The sequence below is a fragment of the Xenopus laevis genome, chromosome 6L, assembly GCF_017654675.1.
Source record: "Xenopus laevis strain J_2021 chromosome 6L, Xenopus_laevis_v10.1, whole genome shotgun sequence".
In the NCBI taxonomy this organism is placed as follows: Eukaryota; Metazoa; Chordata; class Amphibia; order Anura; family Pipidae; genus Xenopus; species Xenopus laevis.
Window position 1 is genome coordinate 46,070,733 of NC_054381.1, and position 25,562 is coordinate 46,096,294.

Here is a 25,562-nt window from a genome sequence, read left to right on the forward strand (position 1 = left end):
TTAAGAAAATAATTGAATTTTCAAAAATTATTTCTCTTTTTTCTGTAATAATAAAACAGTAGCTTGTGCTTGACAGCAACTAAGCTGCATGAACCCATATTGGCGTTAAAACAATCCTATTTGGTTTATTTAATGTTTTTGTGATTTTTAGCAGACAAAGTATACAGATCCAAATTATTGATACATTTCTTATAAGCATTATGAATAACAGATCCCTACCAGTTTACTTTTTTCAATTCAAATTCCCTCCCCTAATATCTTGAAAAAAAAACCCCTCCCACCCACTGACTTGTTAGGTTTTAGCTTCCAGATTTTTTTCATTTTAATTTTCAAGGTTTTTTTCCCCAATGGCTACATTTTGGAAATTTGAGTTTGTAAAACTTGATTAAAAAAAATGGCCTTTTTTTAAAAAAAAAAAAAAAAAATCAGACCCTTGGTTTCACATTAGTTGGATGGGATATGTGAGTGGTGCCCTGTATTCCCTATGTGATTGTTGGGAGCATTTTTGCCGGATTCGTTTATATATATTTTTTTAAAACAGTACAGGTATGGGATCTGTTATCCAAATACTCGTTTTCCGGAAAGCGCCGATTTACAGGAAGCCTGTCTCCTACAGACTCCATTTTAATCAAATAGTTAAAAAGATCAAAACAATTCTTTTGAGTTAATGAAAAGATTTTTAAGTAGACTTAAAGTATGGAGATCCAAATTATGAAAAAATCCCTTATCCGGAAAATCTGTGGTCCCAAGCATTCTAGATAACAAGCCCCATACCTGTATTTGATTGAGTTTTCGCAAACCACTAATAATGCCAATATAAATCAGTTTTACATACTTCTTCACAGAACAGACTTTTTCAACTAAAATGAAGTGTTCAGGGAGATGAAAGTTCTGTCTAATGAATGGTGAGACTGAAACGTGACTGGAATAATACGAGCAGAGACAAATATATAAATAGGTAGCGAACAATGGACGCATATAGTTTGGCAATGATTTCCTATTACTTTAATTAACATTTTGCATCTCATGTGAAAAATACATCTGTCATTTTATTTGTCACTGTCAAACTAATTTTCCATCAGCTCAGAGCATATTTGCATCCATTAAAAAATGAAAATGTCTAGACAAGCTACCAAAGGAGGCGATTATACAGAGCAAATGTCATCTGAATTGCCCAGGTACTTAACACGTAACTGCCAGGGCAAAAGTAAAGCCACATCTTCTAGTACAGGCACTGATTGTAGTGGGTGCTCTTATTCTTGTCTCCCCTTAACTACAACCTTATTATGAACACCGATGGTACTGGGTGCTCCCTTTAATTACACTCATGGTGCTAGTTACCCTTATTCTTTTCTCCCCTGAACTCAAATCTTATTATATACATTCAAGGGCAGATTAGGAATCTTCACCATTCCGGCTTCTGGCAAACGATTGCAGAAACAGTGAATGAGTTCCTAAGCCTTCTGTAATTTTATTAGGAGAATAATAACATTTGAAGTATTTATAAAATATAAAACCTTAATTCTGAGTTTGCACTTATGGTGCCTTTGCAAATACTTAGTGGCACATTTATTGAAGGTCGAATTTCAAATTTATGTGAAGTCTAATAAATTTGAATATACTCAAAATTCAATTGTGGGGTTATTTAAAGGAAAACTATACCCCCCCAAACAATGTCGGTCTCTATAAAAAGATATTGCATAAGACAGTTCATATGTAAATCCCTGCTTCATGTAAATAAACCATTTTCATAATAATATACTTTTCTAGTAGTATGTGCCATTGGGTAATCATAAATAGAAAATTGCCATTTTAAAAAATAAGGGCCTCCCCCTGGGATTGTACGATTCACGGTGCACACAAACAAACTATACTTGTTAGGTCACATGAGCAAATTATCAGACAGAGTTGTGTCTTTTGCTTCAACACTTCTTCCTGTTACAGTTAGAGTTGTAGTATTTCTGGTCAGGTGATCTCTGAGACAGCACACAGACCATCACAAAATGGTGGCTCAAGGCAAGAGATGTAAAAGTGCAATATTTACTTAATTTTATAGACCAGTTTGGTATGATTCTTTAATATGCCACTTAATATGATGTAAACTATCTTTTGCTTAAGTATTAATGTTGGGCGTATAGTTCTCATTTAATAAAAAAATAGAATATCTAAAACTCAAACTATTACCAACCCGAAAACTCGAATCTAATTAGAAGTGAATTTGACTACACTCAAATCGAGTTTGTTCTACAGAAAGGCTAGTAACATCTTTAAATTGGTCACTGGACATCTCCCATTGACTTATACATGAATTCAGCAGATTTTAGGTGGTGAATAGTCAAATTTGAAATTTTAAAGGGGCAAGGTTTGATAAAACTTGAAATTTGAATTCAAATTAACATTCTAATTAAGTTTGGATTATTCACAATACAAGTTTTGGAGTTTTGATCATAAAAAAAAAATGCAAAAATTAGAATTTTCAGTTTGACCCTTAATAAATCTGCCCCTTATTGTTGGCTTTAAAGGGGCTGTTCACTAGGAGTTGAGACCAGTTGTACTTGGTTTAATTTTTTGTGTTTTTGTGTTTAGCTTTTTATTCAGCAGCTCTCCAGTTTGCAATGTCAGCAATCTGTGTCCAAATTATTCTAGCAACCATGCATTTATTAGAATAAGATACTGGAATATGAATAGGAGAGAGGGTCTGAATAGAAAGAGGAGTAATAAAAAGTAGCAATAACCATACATTTGTAGCCTTACAGAGCATTTGTTTTTAGATGGGGTCAGTGACCCCCTATTTGAAAGTTGGAAAGTGTCAGAGGAAGGCAAAAAATTTAAAAAAATAAAAAAATAGAAAAACCAACAGAAAATGTATTTAGAATTAGTCATTCTCTAATATACTAAATTTTAACTTAACATGGGGAAGATTTATGAAACAACAGAATCAACTGATCTAATACGATCTGGTATTTATTATGGAAAATAAAAAAAATTAACTGAATAGGATCAGTCCCCTAGGAAGATGCACTCATGGTTCATATTGATAGTGATTGTGGAAAGAAGAATTATATTTTTAGGTAACCATTGCCCATAGCATACAATGAAATTTAGTTGTTCTTTTGGGTTTCGAGATAGGAAATAAAAACGAAGGCTATGAACAACGATAAATAATGATTTATTCTTGAGCACTGCAGGATTCCCAGGTGGATCTTTGATAAATTATTATTTATCATGTCAACTTGCAGGAGCCACTCATTTATCTCTATGCCTGCACTTGTCTGTCTCTTTATGATATTCGGATCCATCCTAGGGAATCAAGCACTGTAGCTTAATAATATACAGATATGTGATAATTTTCCAGTACAGGCATTCTCCTTACAGCTCTGAAACATGGCAATACCAATATTCCCATTGTCCCATATTTAGACAAACAATGCTTCATTGTTTGTTTTTGTTTTTTTTGCAGCCATAAGTCAAGGTGCTGCTATACAGATAACAGATCTCATAGCTTTACTGGCAATGTACTAGTTATTTTGCCATAATTCTTTCCATTTGCCTTGAATTAACAGGGACATATCATATGGCTCGACTATGTTTACTTATTCTTCCCTGGTTGCAACAGAAAAGCACATTTCGAAATTTGTAAGGAATGGTTATTCAAATAATACAGATGCTTTAATTCATACAATGCAAATACACCCAGAACGCTGCATGTTCCACGTACTCATACTGTCAATTCTAGTTTGGTCAAATAAAAAACTGCAATATGTACAAGTATATAGTTTCCCTATACAGGTATGGGAATGCAGAATGCTTGGAATTTGGGGTTTTCTAGATCAGGCATCTTTCTGTAATTTGGATCTCCATACCTTAAGTCTACTAAAAATAATTTTTAACATACTTACAGAACCTCCAGAACTGTTTTGCCTCCAATGATTTTATCTTAAGTGGGATCAAGTCCAAGATACTGTTTTATTATTACAGAGATACAGGAAATATTTTTTTAAAATGTGACTTATTTTATAAAAGCAAAATCTATGGTCATCCTGTAATTCCGAGCTTTTTGGAATCCATACCTGTATTATATTTTAAATGACTGTACATAGCTGTCTATACTACCAGCTGGATGCTCAACAGAAAAGCATTGTATGGGTTAGCACAAGGCTGATGTATTTAGAAGAAAAGCGAATAATACACGTATTAAATGTATCAAGTCTGAAATAAAATGTATCCACTTAAGTTATATGAAAATCTCCAGGAAAAAAAGAAAAGTTTGCACTGTCAACACAGAATGTTATAGAGACAATTAGGAAATAAAAGGCAGTTAATTTAGTAGCATCTGATTGGACAGAGTATTCAAGTAAAATAACTTGCCTAATTCAAACAGACATGTTCACTGGCTGGCCACACATATATAGTGCACAATTCTACAGTCTACAGATTTGTAGACTAGAAGGTAGCTCATCCCTGTCTTCATCTTTATTAGATAATTTAATAAAAAAAGGGGCCCAAATGAGCCCCCTGGACTTTTCTTCTTCATATAACTCAACAAAAGCAAAGAATTTAGTGCAATGAAGAGGACGGCTGTAGCTGTGATTCTACCCAATGGGATTTTCTACATGATGACAAAGAATAAGATTATTTCTAGTAATTAATACTGAATTATGAATTGCAAAGCGAGTTAAACTTTAATAAAGTTGAGCCTTTTAAAACATCAATCATGCTTTCATTTTGAAGATCTACGTATAATTAAGGAAACGTGTGCAGTCACAGGTAAATAATAACATTATTGACTGATTACAGATTAGAAAAAAATGTCATTATGGTGCACCGGCACATATAATCTATGGCCACTAGATGGCAGGCACAACCTATGACATGAGTACTAAAGCAAACTCGCATTAAAGAGACAAAAAGAGAAAAAAGTTGCTCATGTGTTACAAATGGTACTTTTCAAAGATTTATAGATGCTTTATTCAGAGGAACAGCTTAGGATATTTGAAATGGCACGGGCACATATTTAGCATAAACAGGACTGTCACCTAATAGTGTTTGCTTTGTGGCTTAAACTCAGTAAAGTGCTGCTAGCAGTATTGAACTGGCCTACCGGGATACCAGGAAAAGTCCCCATGGGCCCAGGTGTCAGTGGCCCCTCATGCTGCTAAACATTTGGCCTATTTCATGGTCATTCCCTATTTCTATGAGAAAAAGAGGCTAAATAGATGGAATAATTGATTATAGTATATAAAGAAAAGAGACTAGGAGAATAGAGGTTGAGTGAGGAGAGGAGGAATAATAGTACCGAGAGTGGGCCCCTGGTCTAAGGTTTTTGGGTGGGCCCCTGATGTCCCAGTCCGACACTGGCTGCTAGTGGTGTCCTCATTTATGATTCTAGTGGCAAGTTACAGAACTTGACTCAGTATCAGCAGTGATCCAGATGATTAAACTGGTCTTTAGTTGGGGCCCCTACAGTGAAAAGTGAAATTAAGTCAAGGGGACATTCTCTTGCTCTGTGCAAGAGGCTATGGAGAGGGAAGGAATATTTTTAATACATATAGCACGTACTAACCTGTGCTGAGACTATTTTTTTTCCCTCTATGTGATAATTCAGACAAAATATCTGATCTGTTTGAAGTAGTAGCGTTTGGAGAAGGGATGCACCGAATGCACTATTTTGGATTCCGCCGAACCCCCGAATCCTTTGTGAAAGATTTGTCCGAATACTGAACTGAATCCGAATCCTAATATGCATATGCAAATTAGAGGTGGGAAGGGGAACATTTTTTTCCTTCCTTGTTTTTGGACATAAAGTCACGTGATTTCCCTCCTGCCCCTAATTTACATATGCAAATTAGGATTCAGATTCGGTTCGGCCGGGCAGAAGGATTCGGCCGAAACTGAATCCTGGCAAAAAAGGCACAATCCTGGCCAAATCCCAAACCAAATCCTGGATTCGGTGCATCCCTAGTTTGGAGTAAATATGTTATAAATCATTATTTTGCATGATGTCAGAGGTACATCATTAAAGAAAATTATTGGAGTTGAAAAATGTATTGCGGCAATATAATGCAATTCTTAGTATCCTCCAGTATTATTTATCAAGATTTAGAGAGGCTGCAATAAGCAGAAATGTTCTGAACAAACAAATTTGATTCTGGCACCTCCTTGTTGTCCATAAATCTGAATGCCCCCCAATTGCCTATACATACATACATATAACTCAGTTTCTGCCTATGGGACAACACACTGGTCTTTTCTCTTGTTTTCTTGTGAAGTTGTAACTCACCCCCCCAAACTAATACTTTCACTTACACTCCTGTAAATATAAATAAGACAATAAAGGTGTATGGATACCTTCAGAGAGAACTACATTTCAAGTTACTGACTATATATTAGCAAATTAACAGCTGCACCATATATAAAACATACAATGAATTGCAAAAGCCCTTCTGTTATGATGGCTGCTGTGGGCAGTCTCGTGCTATCTCTGGCATCCAAACAAGTACTGTACTTCATGTTAAATGCTCCATGTTTTACCTTAACTGATACAGTTATGTAATGCAACATACCTAAATGCAATGATATAGAGGTAAGTGGCTGTAGCCACTTGTTTTGATTTGATTAAAGATGTTTTATTTATTAATCAAAATGTTTTATAGGGAGCTCTGAAGGGGTCATGCTCACATTATCAGTAAAATTCTTTAAATCAATAAGAGGTGGGAGAGGCGCTGCATATTCCTTTAAAAGGGGCTGTACACCTCTGCGTTAACTTTTAGTATGATGTAAAGAGGGATATTCTGAGACAATTTGCAATTGGGTTTCATTTGTTGTTATTTGTGTTTTTTTTAGTTATTTAGCAGCTCTCCAGTTTGCAATTTCTGCAATTCTCTAAGGTCCAAATCACCCTAGCAACTGTGTATTGACTTGAATAAGAGACTGGAATATGAATAGGAGAGACCTGAATAGACAGATGAGTAATAAAACAATCAACAATCAATAACAATACATTTGTAGCTTACAGAGCATTTGTTTTTAGATGGGGTCAGCTGAACAACTGAACAAATACCTTTATGTTTTGGATAAGTGATGCAGTCACCTTTTTACGGACCAAAAGAAAGATGAGCTTTACAGTAACCTGGTTCCACATCAACTTAAAGACTGAAGGTACATAATGTGCTATTCAGAGAGCAGCTGCTTAGTGTCCTTATTCATTAGAAGTTATTTACCTGCTTTAAGACTTCCTTGTGTATCAAAGTGGTCAGGGCCGGATTTACATATTGGACACACCTAGACCTGCAGTCATTCATCGATTCCGCCCCTCCCCTTGATAAGTGGGCATGCACAAATTTCTTTTATCAGGTCCGGAGCATTGAAGATTGGCAACGGGGAAATTAAGAAAACTATCTCCTGCTTCTCCAATGCTTCAAACCAATGTGGATGCTGCTGGATTGAATGCCACCCCTAGAATCCTACTGCCCTAGGACCAGGCCTTTGTGGCTTTCCCACAGATCTGAGCACAAAAGTGGTAGAGATTAAAGAAGCAAATGCCCTGCACTATCTTCTGCCTGGGGACCTAAACACCAATTATAACCAATTACATTATCAAACACCGTCTATATGGATATATATTGAAGGATATTCATGGATCTTGTGTATTATACAGTACATATATACAGAAATATATACACACACACACACATATATATATATATATATATATATATATATATATATATATATATATATATATATATATATATATATATATATATATAGGTTTGAAAAAAGTTGTTGCACAAAGAGGATCTTGCAGAAGAAGTTTTCATTCTTTATTTAACCAATCATTGTTTCGACCCTCACAGGGGTCTTTATCAAGATACTTGATAAAGACCCCTTGTGAGGGTCGAAAAGGATGCCTTATGCACTCACTGGCTCATATATATCTATATATATCTATATATATATCTATATATATATATCTATATATATCTATATATATATCTATATATATATCTATATATATATATATATATATATATATATATATATATATATATAAGCCAGAAGTTTCCATTATTAAAACAAGGGAATACCCTTTATTGCTTCTGTGTCTGACATGTATGTAATACAAAATACAACAAACTCAATAAGCATTTATGTTGAGCGTATTCAACATAAATACAAATTATGTCCAGAGCTTTTGGGTCTGGCCCTCTGGAAATATCATAGTGACGTTCAAGGGGTTTCCAAATTCTCTCAATGAAAAATATTATTTGAAAATTCAGAATGACACTTTGTTACTTGATTTAAAAGTGGTCACACTTTTTGTACTGCTTTTTACATAGATGTAGGAATCCTTGTTCTCTGTACATTTTTTTAGGGAGGGAAATAGTTGGCTTCTGATTTATAACCCTAAAACCTAAATTGTTTAATCTGAGAATGCTGTCACATAACAGCCACAAGATTCCCATGGACTCCATTTTATCCAGATAATAATCCAATAATCCATATTTAAATTTCCTTTTCCTCTGTATTAATAAAACTGTACCTTGTACTAAAATCTAATTAATACTAAATGGAAGCAAAAACAGCTTTTTTGGGGGGTTAATGTTTACATGATTTTCTAGTAGAGTTAACGTATGGAAATCCAAATTATGGAAAGATCCATTATCCAGAAAACCCCAGGTCCTGAGCATTCTGGAAAACGGGTCCCATACATGTACTAACCAATGCATTTTTATTTACTCATACACTTTCACATACACTTATTTAATGCAGCTAAAATGATAGCTGCTGATTGATTGCTATGGGGTAACAGAATAGGGAATATTTTGAATATGTAAATACATAAGGCTAATGTTTAAGTACAAGCTCTTGGGGTCACAAACATCGGCATGGATTTCAATCCAATTAAATAGAATTAAAGGAAAAATATACTGTGCTACACAAACAAAATATTGCACAGGCAGAGGGGTCAGTGTGATCAGTGTCGGAGTGGGGGGACCTGGTCTGCTGCCTTTGGGGCCCCCACATCATCCCTGGGTCCCCCAGCCGCTAGATAAATATCAGTCTTGGTTTGACAGTCCATCTATTATAGGCAGCACAGTATAAAGTACACAGAATGCAGTTGGAACAGTTCCAATTCATAGATATTTTGTTTTACTAATAATAAACGGCCAACTCCTAATGGAGACCAAACATTAACATTTCATTTTACTAAATGAAGACAACAATAATATTGAGGTATTTTGAAACCGTAAAACAGAGTTTGTCTTTTCTTTCTTTTTCTTCTCCTTTTTTTTTTATACTTCTAACAAAATAAAGGCTCGATTAAGCGCCTTGTTATTGAAAACAATGAGGAGATAGATCATATGGCGCACATGTGTTTTCAAAGGATTGACAAGCAATTCAGGGCGAGAAACACAGATCTGGCATCTAAGTACTTACATCCATTATTAGGAATAATGATCCTACCTGAATATATGAATAAGATGCAAGTATTACTTCAGCAGGGCAATTTACATTCCTGTGAGGTTTGCCGTATTAAAATGAGCTGTTTACAGTACTGGCAGATTAAAAAGTGCACTTGAAATGCAATTTTGAAGGTATAATGGAAAACGTGAGAACAAAATTGAAGAATAACATTTCAGAAATTTAAGACAGAGACAGAAGAGTCCCATTGCCTGCAGTATCAAACCCATAGCACTTCTTCTGTTAACTCTCTGGCTCTCTAAGGCTCAGTGTATATGTCTATTACATGCAAACGGTTAAGCAAATGAAATGAAACTGACTGCATAGAACATTTCCATTATAACTTGTAACATTGTATACATATTGCACACTATACAAATACAAACCAGTTAGAACAGTGAGAAATGTTCATAAAAGACAAAAACTTTTTTCCTGACCATGTCGTCTGTTATTAAAATGGGGGCCTGACTCTGCCCAAAGGTAAAATTGTATGTTTTACACATACTTGCACATATGCATCACAGCAAACAAAGAAAGGCAGGTACAGGTATGGTATCCGTTATCTATAAACTTGTTATCCAGAAAGCTCCAAATTACGGAATCTCGCATAATCTCCATTATATTAATCAAAAATTATTTTCTTTTTCTCTGTAATACTAAAACAGTAGCTTTTACTATCAAAACTAAGATTTAATTAATCCTTATTGGAAGCAAAACCAGCCTAATGGGTTTATTTAGCGTTTACATGATTTTCTAGTAGACTTAAAGGGGACCCGTCACCCAACAAAAATGATTCAAAATTCTATTTTATCACATTAGTCAAGCAAAATGAACTTTAATTACACTATATAAATTATTTGAATCTTGTTTCCAGTCTGGGAATTCATAATTATAGCAAGCAGGCAGGAGCCATTTTGTGCACACTGTTATTAAGACAAGCCTTGCATCATCTCAGAATCTTGTTTGTGCACCAGAATCAGGGACCTGAAGTCCATCCCCATGCCCTGGCTACACAATTAAATCATGAAGAGAGAGAGGGGGAATGTGGGGAGAGCAGTGACATCTAGGAAGTGCTGAATGGAAAGTGAAAGCAATTGTTTGCCCCGCCTCTATGCCTAGGCATAGAGGTGGGGCAGACAATATTTGATTGACAGCTGAGATTTTTAAATTAGCTTACAACAGCTATGAATGCTTTAATAAAAAATAGAAATTGGATTTCATGTTTAATTTGAAAAGGACTTTTATTATACAGATTTTTGTGTCTGGGTGACGGGTCCACTTTAAAGGGATATTGTCATGGGAAAAATTTTTTTCTTCAAAATGAATCAGTTAATAGTGCTGCTCCAGCAGAATTCTGAACTGTAATCCATTTCTCAAAAGAGGAAACAGATTTTTTTTATATTCAATTTTGAAATCTGACATGGGGCTAGACATTTTGTCAATTTCCGAGCTGCCCCTGGTCATGTGACTTGTGCCTGCACTTTAGGAGAGAAATGCTTTCTGGCAGGCTGCTGTTTTTCCTTCTCAATGTAACTGAATGTGTCTCAGTGGGACATGGGTTTTTACTATTGAGTGCTGTTCTTAGATCTTAGATCAGGCAGCTGTTATCTTGTGTTAAGGAGCTGTTATCTGGTTACCTTCCCATTGTTCTTTTGTTTGGCTGCTGGGAGGAAAAGGGAGGGGTTATATCACTTCAACTTGCAGTACATTGCAGTGATTGAAGTTTATCAGAGCACAAGTCACATGACTTGGGGCAGCTGGGAAATTGACAATATGTCTAGCCCCATGTCAGATTTCAAAATTGAATATAAAAAAATTTGTTTGCTCTTTTGAGAAATGGATTTCAGTGCAGAATTCTGCTGGAGCAGCACTATGCCTTAGGCATAGAGGCGGGGCAGAAAATTACTTTCACTTTCCATTCAGCACTTCCTAGATGTCTCTGCTCTCCCCACATTCCCCCGTTCTCTTCACCATTTAATTGTGTAGCAAAGGCATGAGGATGGACATCGGGTCCCCCATTCTTGTGCACAAACAAGATTCTGAGATGATGCAAGACTTGCCTTAATAACAGTGTCCGCAAAATGGTTCCAGTCTAATACTTTATAAAGTGTAATTAAAGCTCATTTTACCTGACTATTGTGATAAAATAGGATTTAGAATTTTTTTTGGGTGACGGGTCCCCTTTAAAAGCAATTTCCTTTTACTTTGTGGTAATACAACAGTACCACGTACTACTTGATCCCAAATAGGATATAAATGATAATTATTGATCCTATTGGGTTTAATTAATATTTAAATGATTTTGAGTAGACTTAAGGTATGAAGATCCAAATTACAGTAAAATCCTGTATCCGGAAAACCCCGGGTCCTGAGCATTCTAGATAACAGGTCCCATACATGTATATGGTATACATATACATCATATAACATAGGCATACTATCATCCTAAAATTTCCCCCCCTTTTTTTTTAAAGAACTATTTCAATTGAATTATTTATTCAGATGTAATTTACCCTTGATCAAATTCTGTAACAAGGGCAGTAAAGTTGTTTCTTTGGTCCTGCTAAGCTTTCTTAGTGTACATTCACAATACCACACACAGTATGCAAAGTGCAGAAAAAGGGAATTATTTTGCGCATAGCCTACTTTGTGAGGCATTGTGAAAATAGCCATTTCAGAGTGCAGGGACTGCACCAGGTCATGCTAAGATTCAAAAGGGGTCGGCAGGAGGATGCACATAGGAACTCTTCACATAGTACTCTTGAACTTGAGCGCAGGAGCTTTAAAAATGGCCACTCTTGTCCGAACCACTCTTCTAGTGAACACTAATATCTTATAAATAAATTACTGCTCTGAAATAGAAACCATTTAATAAAACACTTCCCTAAGCAAAAGTCCCAAAATGACTGACTTATCAAAATAGAACTGCATTGATTCCCCCCCCCCCCAACACTCTACATTACATGTTGTTGTCAGGAATAGAAACAGTCAGGTTTCATGATGTCATTTGAGGAAATATCCTGTGTGATGTCAAGTATAACATCCCTGTATTAATTTATAGACAGAGAATGCTGATATATTTATTACTGGGCTGTAGTGACTACTTAGCACTTAACAGACAATGCATAAAATAGAGGCATTGAACTATTAAATACTTAGGACTTAATCCTTTAATACAAGGATGTAAATTAGAAAAATACATTGCTTCACCTGAGACTGACAGTTAGCTGACAACAACAAAAAGCAGTGGCGTAACGTGAGGGTGCCTCAGTTCCCCCCCCACACACAAATCTAAAGTGGTAGTTCACCTTTAAGTTAACTTTTAGTCTGTTATAGAATGGCTAATTCTAAGCCACTTTTCAATTGGTCTTTATTGTTAATATTATTTTTTTATAGTTTTGTAATTATTTCTTCTGACTCTTTCCAGCTTTCAAATGTGAAAAAAAAAATTCTCTTTAAGGCTACAAATTGTTATTGCTACTGTTTATTACCCAACATTCTATTTGTGCTCTCTCTTATTCATATTCCAGTTTCTTATTCAAATAATTGCATAGATGCTAGGGTAAATTGGACCCTAGACCCTAGAAACCAGAGTGAAATTGCAAACTGGAGAGCTGCTGAATAAAAAATAAGTCAAAAAACCATAAGTAATAAAAAGTGAAATTGTCTCAGAGTTTCACGCTCTACATCATTCTAAAAGTTAATTCTATGGTGACTAGCCCCTTTAGGGTAGGGGCACAATGGGCGATTCAAGGAGATTTAGTCGCCTGGCATCAACCAATCTCTCCAAAAACCTTCCCTCTGTCTTGCGCTGGCTATAATGGAAGTCACCTGCAGCATGGCACACGCGGTGCTTCATATTCTGAAGTCGCCCAAAGTTTCCTCGTGAGGCGACTTCAGGCGTCTTCGGAATATGAAGCGCCGCGTGTGCCATGCCGCAGGCGACTTCCATTACAGCCGGTGCAAAGGGAAGGCGTTCAGGGAGATTGGTTGCCGCAAAGACGAGGCGATTAGTCGCCAGGCTACTAAATCTCCCCGAATCACCCAGTGTGCCCCTACCCTTACAGGATGTTTAACATGGGGTATACAATAAAGCCAGTTGATATGTTACAGGATAAAATGTTTGATATAAAACATAACAGAAGTGTTACAAGGATGATACCTGTATTAGCTAATTATGATAATAATCACAACAAGCTATCAGAACATTTCAGTTCCCTATTACCAGCCTAAAAAAGCAAATTATTCTTATGTTACACATCAAAATTATTACCCTGTATTAACCTGCACAATATATAAACCCAAAGTATGAAAATAACCAGTTCAATGCTGAACAAGCAAATACAGCACCAGGTATTTCAATAAAAAGATTTGGGTCATTATGCAAACGAAGTAAAAAAAAAAGATCAAATTTAAACTTCCTGAGTTTGTAATGTATTTGTGTATATTTAACTTGTAATTCCATGAAGTAGAAAGACTGTGATTTTGCCACCTATGGTACTGCAAGATTCTGCATTCTATGCAAAAAGGAATTCTGCTAACTGATACAGTGTGTGGAACCACTGAACCTTTTTTGTGGACTGAATAGCTGCATGTAGAAAAACAGCAGTAAACTATTTCTGAAATACAAAATTATACTTAGTAATGTGCAGGGGAGGTACAGTCATTTAAATGAATGAAACCCCCTTGGTTCAGAACTGTGCCATTTCAGGCTAACATCTGGAAGAGACAAGAGCCAATGCAACAAGTCTTGGGCTCCAATAACAGATGGCAAATTTCTGCCCCTCCAGTTGCCCTTTAACTTAGGGTTGCCATCTGTCTGGTTTTGACCTGGACAGTCCGGTTTTTGGAAGGGCTTCCCGGGTCAAAACGGCCTGTCGGGTTTTTCAAATTAGGAAACCGAGCAGGAATTTCCTAGAATTGAGCAGCGATCGGCCATTAGCCAAGTCATAGCCTCGACCATGACATCGTTGAATTTGCCCCCTGTCCGGACTGTGAGCAAAAAAAAAGGTGGCAACCCCACAAATAGATGTCTATAACATCTTACAGCAGACCCTCTGCCATTTGCCAGAATCCACAGATTTGCAGTCCAGTCCTGGATGGGCTAACTGCTATATTATTTTTGTGTGTAGGGTTGACACCTGTCTGGTTTGGACAAGGCAATCGGTTAATTGCTGATCAACACTTCATAGCCCCGCCCAGGTGATGCGATCTGTCTGTGATGCAATCGCCTCAATGATGTCACACCGCCCCCTGTCCAGACCTTTCTTCGGAAAAAGGTGGCAAACCTGTGTGTGTGTGTGTGAAATTGACGTCATCCTAGTACAGTGCCCAATTGGAAGTTTTTCCGATGGGCAAAAGCATGCATCTGAAAATTTGGGCGCATTCAGACAGGGAGAGGTGAAAAAAATGGTGGAGTACCTTTTCGTTACAGAGGGCCGGGAAGAAACACTTCAAATCAGGTAACTCCTGAAAACAATCAGGAGACTTGACAGCTATGGTGATAGGGACTTGGGCTGCTAGCTTCAATGTGGAAGTATGGAAATACGTATGATTACGCTGGCTCTATGTAAAGTATGATTATAAGCGCTTGCATTACATGCTGCACTTAGTCAACATTTATTCGTCAATTTTGTGGCTATATGTTTGTTATTACAGCCAAGCTATTCCCCGCTGAAGTTCTTCTAAATGCACAGTAAATTGCAGATTTAAGTAAAATTCAGATTTGAATAGTATATTTTGATAAAACATTTAAAGGAGTGCTCTGCTTCAAAGCACCAACTACGAAAATACACTTTAACAAGAGTTTTGGTAAAACAACATTAGCAAATGTGTATGTAGAAAGTCTCTTAGAAGCTCTCAAATTCTTGAAAAAGAAATTTAGACTTATAAGTCCCATTCTTTTAGTAACCATTGGCAAACTGACTGCATTTGAGCACATTACACCTGCAGTGAAGAACTGCAAAACAGAAGCATTCACACCTATTAAATCTTGCTATTAAAAGGAACAAATCTACGCTTCAGATGCAGAACATAGTAAACAAAAATTGTGGCTTTGGTGAAAAATTACATTCTTAGCTTAGAGAATATGTTATTGCCTCATTGCCAGGGGAAAAAAAGCAACTGTCATTAGAAAACAAAATTACTCAGCTGTTTATAAGCAAAAAGCTCTAGGGGAAATTCATAGGCCCCAAAAGGAAATGCATATTAGGGTTACACAAACATATGTTGCAGGTGTTTCAGAAGAGACAGGTGGGCAAACCTCAGTCACTAAAAGGGATTTAGTGGAACATAACGGAAATCAAATAAGCTAAATGCATGCGCGTGATGAAGATACATTGCAGTAGTTACCAGTATATGCAAAGTGAAACTGTCAGAAAAATATTTGTCTCTCTGCTGCCAAGCAAACAGATTTTTTTTCTTTCTGTTTTTGGATCGTAAAATTCTGCAGTATTTTAAAGCTGGAACAAACAGCCTGATATAGCTGCAATTACCACAAAACTGTTAAGGATTAACTAAATTAGCCTTATTTAAACAAATATTTCTAAAAAAGACAGCTTGTAGAAATATCCTCCTTGGTCTCCTTTGAAATGGTAGATCCATCTTAATTCTTCTAAAGCCTGCGATATTTCTAAATGAAAATGCTAATTTATCCTCTTATTTTTCAGTCGCTGTCAGATCTGAAGATGGTCAACTATCAGGCACCTCGCGAGTCCTGCCAGCGCCAGCTAACTGATCTTGCGGCTGCCGTCCAATTTTCTCTAATGTTATATATCACTTATATCGTTGCAAATTACCCCTAAAATTATTTTAGAAATGCTACTTAAACGGCAAAGCATGAAGCTGCATTGTGAATATTTTATTGTGTATTACAGCTCAGAAGAGCTTTGCTTTCTCTACAAAGCAGCGTTGCTGATGGTACAGGACATATTACGTTACTGTATCACACTGATGCCACCCAAAGAGATATTTAAACATGACGGCTCCTCAAGTCCAATGAATGTACTTTTTTAATGTGATCTTTCCCAACAGATGGTACAGTGACTACATCTATATGCAAAAATGGTTCTGTAATTGCTATATTTGTAGTTCAACTGTAAGTAATAAGAAACAAAGAAGGGGGAAAAGCTTCACTTCCATTTCTGAAAACGGATGAAGCATTGTAATATGCAATATGTAAAGCAAAAGGAAGGAATACAATGTTTGTTAATCCCAAATTTAGTATGCCTAGTATTGGAATGACAGATTATTAGCACTGAGTGCATTGCTGAAAGTGACAAAAGAACTAATGCTTAGGTTGGCTATAAATGAAAACAGAATATATTCACATGCCTCATGCTACATGCATTAACACTTAAAGGGGTGGTTCATCATTAGTATGTTATACAATGGCTAATTATAAGCAACTTTTCAATTAGCCTTCATTATTTTATTTTTTTTTATAGTTTTTGAATTATTTGCCTTTGCCTTGTCTTCTTCAGGCTCTTTCCAGTTTTCAAATAGGGGTCACTGACCCCATCCAAAAAACAAATGCTCTGTAAAGCAACATATTTATTGCTGTTGCTACTTTTTATTATTCATCTACTCAACTATATTCAGGCCTCTCTTCTATTCATATTCCAGTCTCTTATTCCATGCATGGTTCCTAGGGTTATGTGTGCCCTAGCAATTAGATTGCTGAAATTGCAAGCACATGTCTTCAATGTTTCTCAATTTCTCAGTTTCACAACACTCTTTATTTCTGTATTTTCAACCCAATTTTTAAGATTTTAAAAACATTACAAAAACTTTCACAAATTTAAAAATAAAAATGGCTTTAAGAAAATATTATTTACATTTCATTAATATGCCCCCAAAAAACACTTTTTCAAAAAATCATAAATGTTGAGTTATTTATTAAAAGATCCTAAAATAAAAAGAGCAAATAAAAATGCAGAAAGAATCTCAACAACAAATATCAAAATCCTGCATTTTTGGAGCATTTTGTATGTGATTACAATTGAAAAAAAAAAACAAAACACAAAAAAAGAGCTCAAAGCAAAGAAAAAATCGACAAACAATTGCCAGCTCCCATTGGAAAAAAAAATATGAGTGAAAAAAAATACAAATGTAAATAAATCAGGCCCATAGAGTGTATATAGAAAAACAGCCTTGCAAGCAGTGGGTTCTGACCAAGAATAAATAGGCTCAAATTATTCCAGTTATTAGGGGGATTTGGATAAACCTGTCTCTCAGTGCAACATAACACCAGCCCCAGATCTAATCAGTGTTTTACAAAGTGGTTGGAACTAGAACTCTCTCCACTCCATTGTTAATGTGGTCCAGCTCCCTTTACATAAATATAGGCTGCTATGTCACTGCACTCCATTATAAAAATATACCATAACTATCTCTACATTTTCTCATTATGGCTGCATAATCCACTGATCCTTAGGCCTTTAGTGCATTTTTAATTTTCTCCTTTTTTGGTGATGTGACATAGGTATTGCTGACAGGTGCAAAATAAACGATAGTTGGCCATACATGAGTCAACTGTTTGCCAATTTGACAGATTATTTGCCCATGTATGGAGCCAAAACAACGTTCTGTCCAAGGTACATTTAGACAAGGCTAATGGGTATAGTGAGGCACTTATTAATGGGTATACAGAGTCACTGCTGATCTTCTCCCAGGCACCATGCTCCAAAATGGCAGAACATAACTTTTCACCCAACCAGAGGCTCAAGCGAATTAAGGTGTTTAGTCAAGATAATCTACCCAAGGGGTCCTTCTGCTGGAGGTGGATCCCTTTAATAAAGAGGAAAAAGTATGGCACTTTATGTCCCGCTATGGTCTACAGAGGTATATATAAGATTACTATAAGGAATTAAACCCAATCCAGGTCATTTTTAGATTTTGGAGAATTTCAGATCACTGAAGCAGGGGCTTATCATCCTCATTGTGGTGGATCTTATCATGCCTATGGCGTTATTCTGCTAAATCATATGGCCCTATCAGGGATTTTATTATGTTAATGGTAATATTAGGAATCTATCATTATAGTTTTACTGATCCTGTGATGCCAAAAGACAGACTTTGCATTCCTTCTTTTCACAATCCTATTTACTTCCAGGCAAAATACTCCTGTCCATTTTCTGTTACAATCCTATAAGCATAAAAACTCGGTTTGAAGCTTGAGCTTGTATTAGAATGGAGTTGTTTGACATCACTGGTTGATTGAACAAAGGGGTAGGGAAAGAGGTTAATTCAAACTGCACAACAGTGTTTAATGGACTCATGTCCATTTAATTTCTAATCGCAATTCTGACCACCTTTATAACTTAAAATGGTAATAAAATGATGGGTTGCTTAGTAGCAAATCTACAGTGTTAATGCTCTAGAGAAATTAAGCAGTGCTGTATGTATTATTCACTGGAATAAAGTTAACACTTTAAATTCAATAAATAGACAATGTGATTTTTTTCTTTATATTGCTTTGCCTATGATATTGCATTAGAATTTTGTTTGCTACAGGGTACAATGCTGATTTTCCAAATTCACAGTTAACTTAAAACAATAGTTTTAAACCTTTTATTCCTAGGCCTTTTTGCCTTCAGGAGACGAAAGAACATCTGGTTATTTAGGAAAAACAATATGTTCACATCTTCTATGACTTTTTGTTTCTAATTGGGTTTTAAAGTTTTCTTTTTTTTTTTAATTCTTTTTTGAAAAGTAAAACCGGTATGAGGTGGTGGTGAGCCAATGATTTAAAGTTCAAAATGTAAACATAAATATGGATTAAAACTTTATTCACTGTTGTAAATTATGGAACTATAGTTAATAATTTGTGACAGTATATGGATGTTATATTATTATGTAAATAATGCTATTTTGATGTAAAACTGTTTTTACAACTTTAAACTTGTAAAAGAGATTGAAACAAATGTAATTATTAAAGATGTTTAACTTTAAATTAACTTTTAGTATGATGTAGATGAGTGATATTCTGATACAACTTGCAGTTAGTCTTCATTTTTTATTATTTGTGTTTTATGAGTTACTAAGCTTTTAATTCAGCAGCTCCAGTTTGCAATTTCAGTAATCTTGTGGCTAGGGTTCAAAGTAACCTAGCAACCATGCTCTGATTTGTATAAGACTGGAAAACGAATAGAAAAGGGCTGATTAGAAACAATAAAAAGTAGGAAAAACAATACATTTGTAGCCTTACAGAGCATTTGTTTTTTAGAGATGGTCAGTGACCCCCAACTGAAAGCTGGAAAGGAAAACTATAACTCTTTTTACTATAATAAAAAGAAAAAATTACAGCCAATTGAAAAGTTCCTTAGAATTAGCCATTCTATAACATACTAAAAGTTAACTTAGAGATAAATCACTCCTCCTAATCCATAAACATTTCAGAAGACATAGAATATACATAACAGAAAGTTTAAAAAAATGAAGTCACAGGGGGGCCATTAAGATCTGCCTAAAAGCTTTTATGAATGTTTAATGAGTTTACATTTCAGTTTTAGTTATGCATAAGCATCCACACACCGTTCCTTACACCTTCCCATTGGCCTCGTGGAGTGATAGATAGATTTCATTGTTCATGTGAGGGACACAGTGAAGAATAATTTTCGCAGCCCTAGGGTTGCAACTTGATGTTATCTGAGGTGTAGCCAGGGAAATGTGTCCAATAAAGGAAAAGTTAAGAAGCAATACATGGAGCAACCCCAAGAGTGATAGCATATCACCATGCTAGTAAAAAGAGTTTCCTTTTCTTAAGCTGGACCAATGTGTTACAACGAAATTATATAGCAGTTTTGTTTCATGTCCCCTATCTGTTCTTATACTACCTGTATGAGGGCATCAGGCCACAGGTCAGCAGATCATCTAACTTCATATAACTACTTGGCCTCATTTACAATACTGGGAAAGCCTGCACTAGCACAACATCCCATAGCAACAACCAAGTATTTGTTTTCATTGTCTAATTTTCAGTTGGATGGTTTAAGCTAATTACTCACTGGTTCAAAAAAGTTCATTGGTTGTAAATTTACCCCACTGTGTAATTCTTTGTTTAAAATGATCACCCCATTTATGACCAATAACATGCTGACTATTAAGATTTTTAAAACTTATTAGGTGCAGGTTATTGTCCTTATAGTTTGCGCAACAGGTATATTGCCTGTTAAACTAAGCAATTTAAAATGACTACAATTAAATGGGATTTAAAGAAAGTAAAGTTTTACTTTTACAAAAACATCTGTCCTTGTGACATGAGCTAAATGATTCTACTGCTTTCAGAGTTTTGCACCATAATTATATCTCCACTTTCAAAGCATGATCCCTTCTTCCCGCATTCATCTTCATTTAGGAATTCACTCCTGTGAACTTTGTTAAGTTCAGCTGGGCTACAAAATGCTTACCTAATGAATCTGGCCAAAAAAAAAAACATTTTCTTTCAAATAAATAGGAATTTGTGCTTATTTATTGCTCTATCTACAATGACAATGACGCGAACCATATGCTCTACCATAAAATGTTGGTGCAGATTCAGGTAGCTGTCAGATCAGCTAGATTTTATACCTGAAATAAGACATAGGCAGATGTTGTCAAAGAAACACAACAGGGGTGAAATAAAAGTAACAGTATAAAAGAGGTGTTTCACATAACATACGAGATACACTAAATGATAATAAAACTTTTTAGCTAAGGAGCTTCCAAAAGTGCTGAAAAAACAGAACCCAGAAAACAACTCAGACATTAAGAAATGGCAGTCTTATATGTGACAGTGTCATAACAATATAATTATAGGGCAGTGTCGGTATGGGCTGACACTACTTACCTCAGTGTTGTCATTAAAGGGTGGTTCACTTTAAGTTAACTTTTAGTAATTTATAGAATAGACAATACTAAGCAACATTTCAATTGGACTTCAATTTTTATTATTTATAGTTTTTTTATTCTGACTCTTTCCAGCTTTCAAAATGGGGTCACTGACCCCATATAAAACAAATGCTCTGTAAGGCCACAAATGTATTGTTAATGCTACTTTTTATTACTCATCTTTCTATTCAGACCCTCTCTTATTCAAATCAATGCATGGTTGAAAAATAATAACTCAAAAACCACAAATAATAAAAAATGATCACTCTCTACAGAAAACTAGTTAAAAGTTCACCTTTAAATGGACTTTTAGTATGATGTAGAGTTTGTAATTGTAAGACAATTTGCAAATGGTTTTCATGTATTATTATTTGTGGTTTTTGAATTATTCAGCAGCTTTCCAGTTTGCAATTTCAGCAATCTGGTTGCTAGGATCCAAATTACCCTAGCAACCATGCACTGATTCCAATAAGCCTCAGGAATATGAGTCAGAGAGGGCTTGAATAGAAAGATAAGTAATAAAAAGTAGCAATAACATTAAATGAGTAGCCTTACAGAGCATTTGTTGCTTAGATGGGGTCAGTATCCCCCATTTGGTCAGAAGAAAAAGGCAAATAACTCAAAAAGTATAACATATAAATAATGAAGACCAATTGCAAAATTACTTGGAATTGGACATTCTATAAGGTAAACCACCTCTTCAATTGAAAGGCAAATAACACCTTTAACTAGGGATGCAATAAATCCAGGATTTGGTTCGGGATTCGGACTTTTTCAGATGGATTCTGCCGAATCCTTCTGCCCAGCCGAACCCTAATTTGCATATGCAACTTAGGGATGGGGAGGGAAATCTCATGACTTTTTGTCACAAAACATGGAAGTAAAAAATGTTTTCCCCTTCCAGCCCTTAATTTGTATATGCAAATTAGGATTTGGATGCGGTTCGGTATTCTGCCGAACCTTTCACAAAGGATTCGGGGTTCGGCCGAATCCAAAATGGTGAATTCGGTGCATCCATACCTTTAATCAACCCACCATTCTAAGCATCAGAATAGAGCAATATGTAGAAAAATTCATAGTGAATGTTACCTCTACAATGACTGAAAGTAGCCCATTTACTTCTCAGACAGTCCTTAAAGTCTGTGTTTAAAGGGGTTGAAATTTTATTTAAAAAATGGCATGTATAAAAACACAGTTTCTGATTATTAAAAAAGTTTGCAGTGTTTGTACTGATGCAGAAGAGGAAATTATTTTTGTCTCTACACCCCCAACCAGTTCACTTCCCTCTGTATACTTAGCGCTTTCTTATTTATTATAGTTGAGACGTAGTAAAACAGGTAGAAAGGCCCCCAATTCCATTTTGCCTCTTCAGATTTAGGGAGAGGAGGGAGATACTAGAAATTTACTTGATAAAATAAAAAAAAAAGTCTTTTTTTTTTTTAATATGTTTCTTTAAAATGTATAAACAAAACACATTCATTTCCAGTGCATCAACACAGATGTATACAGTCACTTTAAAAGCAAATAATATTGCAAAAGACAGAGCCCTGGTTTTGGAACAGGTTAAAAATATAAATAGAGATGGATCGATAATAATGTAATGAATTCTCCCGGTATGTATGATTTCTTAAAGAAATAAAACCTTAAGCTATTAAAAAAATTATCTCAATTATTTTGAGTTAAAAAATGTGTCTGCCACAAGAGAAGCATTTTGACCATTGAACCTCTAATCTGGGTGTAAAGGAGCAACAGAAAACACAATTAAGGGGTCACATACATCTGGGAAGGCAGTTTGATTAGTGTTCTGCCTTTCATGTATTAAAGTCTTGCCACAGGTCACTGTACTTTATTTTAAAGCATAAAGACCTCGGTCACCTGCATTCAGCAGCGCTGTATTCCTAAGGAGTGGAAGGGGGGAGGCCCCTTAGACTGCACACATTGAAGCATGCAATTTATGGAGCAATGGTGGGCACAGGCCGCCATAGACAGGTATGGCCTGCGTCTGCTGATGCTACATGTTTCTATTTAATACTTATGTTGCTCATTTGTGTTAAATTGCCACTAACTTGAAAACAGTTTGGTTTTAACTTGTTGCTACAGAAAAAAAGGCTTAGATGCACCAGCTTAGTTCCCCCCCTCTCACCGCACAACCAGTGATTAATGATATGTACAATTGTCAGTACAGATAGTAGATGACAGCCTCCAGACGTAATCTCTGTATGAGGTCCCAAAACTTTATGCTAATGTCTATTACTAGCTGCCAAGTAAGCCCTTGTTCTTAAAACACATTTTATCACTTTGATAGTGCAGTTGCTATATTATTAAAGTGCTGAAGAAAACAGCATGCCATTTTACTGTACCTTTGGGTCTCGGAGAAACAGAGCCTTGAGAATGAGAGAGTGAACATCACCAATCGGGGGATAATGCATCAGAAGTCCCAAACATGTCTGGTAGTTGCTTGAGATTACTACAATTAAAAAAATATGTATAATATTATTTTGGTTCATTTCTGGTTTTAGGACGGGCAGAGAGGGCATTTTCCCTGGGCATCCAATCTCAGAACAGTGTAAATTACGATTATATGACGCAAAAATGTTACATATTCTCAGTATTCACAGATGCGGTTACATGCAGCCTTTTAATTTTAACCATGTCTTAGAAACCACTTTCTTGCTGGCACATTAGCCACAAACACCACACTCTGCGTGGCTTTCCACTGCATTTATAACTACAAGAAACCATACATTTCTGCAAGCTTGGGTAGTCTGTTTTACTTGTCACAAATTTGGGTGGTCTTTCAATGAGCCTGTCAGATAAGGAGTAATTAGGGTTGCCACCTTCTGCAGACTGGGCAGGGGGCGGCCCCGGTGATGTCGGGAGTGGACAGTAACATAACTAGGTGTGTGGAGCCCGGGTGCAGGTCATGCAGCCAGGCCCCTCTACAACCATCTCCGGAGGAATTTATTTTTGGCTGAGCTGCGCCCGTGCAAACTGCCGATGTTAGTGGTAGTTGCACCACTGGGGGTGGATGACAGTCTGGGGGTGTGCCTGTGACGTGATGGAGTTATGATGTGGTGATCGCCACACCATTCATTTTAAAGCCTAGTCTCAAAAACGAGGCTGTCCAGGTGAAAACTAGACAGGTGGAAACCTTAAGAGTAATAGATCCTGCTTTGACTTTGGGGACACTAATCCAGAGTATTAGTATAAGTAGAATCCTAGCAACAAAACAGTACAGTCAAGTGTTTCCATGTTACAATAGACGCCTCCATGCAAGCAAAAAGTTTAAAACAAAATTAACAAAAACAAAGTTTTCTGTGAAAAGTACAAACACTTTTGTTATCTCTTTAGACTGAAATAGTCGACTTTGTTTGCACATAGAGTGGGTTCTGCTTAGATTAAAACTGTGTAAATTACGGAAACCTTGCACAATAACATTTAGGGGGTTATTTACCTAAACTCAAATTAATCTAATTTTTTTAATTGAATATTTTATTGAACTCATTTATCAGTAATTCTTCTCAAAAAGTCAGCATGAAAAAACCTGGCGTCTTTGTCAAATCAAAAACTCAATTTATTGGACGAAAACACTGACTTTATAGACTTATCCAGCGGAGATCACGAGAAACAGAAACAACTTCTGCCATTGACTTCTACACGATCTTGACAGGTTTGAGATGGAGTATTTCTGGCTTTGGGGTATAATAAATTTGAGGTTTCCCCTTTAAAAACTCGACCAGAAAAAAAAAATCGAGGTTTAATAAAGGGCCCCCTTAATGTATAGATTAGAATTAAATAACGTAGCAACACATTTATTTTGTCCAGTGTATTATCCAGATTCACATTAATTAAAATCTGACTGTATTCATTTGCTCTATACATGTTAAACCAGAAATTAATTATAATAATATTACGCTGGTAATAATAAAATGAAAATAGAGACATCATGACAAAAATTTCATTGAAAGGTTGACATTTAAGCAACTAAATAACTGAATTTTCTAGGTGATTTCCTTTTAACCGATTTCCTTTTAATTCAAACCTTCCTTTTTTTTTGTGTACTAAAAATCATGCATTTTACAAGGGCAATTACAAAGCACATCATTCAAAGCAGGTCTATGAAAACTGCATTTTTTTCTCCCGTCGAAATGCAAGCAATCCATCTGCTCTGGTTGTCAAAGCAAAGCCTATTAATGATGCTTGTTTAGTATACCATATTGACTGCCTGC

General features: G+C 35.8%; 1 protein-coding gene across 3 annotated transcripts in view; it reads right to left on the reverse strand.

Moving 5' to 3' along the window:
- Positions 1–25,562, reverse strand: part of tbc1d5.L (TBC1 domain family member 5 L homeolog) — a 286,202-nt gene that overhangs the window by 48,912 nt on the left and 211,728 nt on the right. For all 3 annotated transcript variants that reach the window (XM_018266425.2, XM_041565417.1, NM_001091614.1), the window contains 1 exon segment: positions 23,694–23,800. In XM_018266425.2, coding sequence (XP_018121914.1) covers positions 23,694–23,800 — 107 coding nt within the window.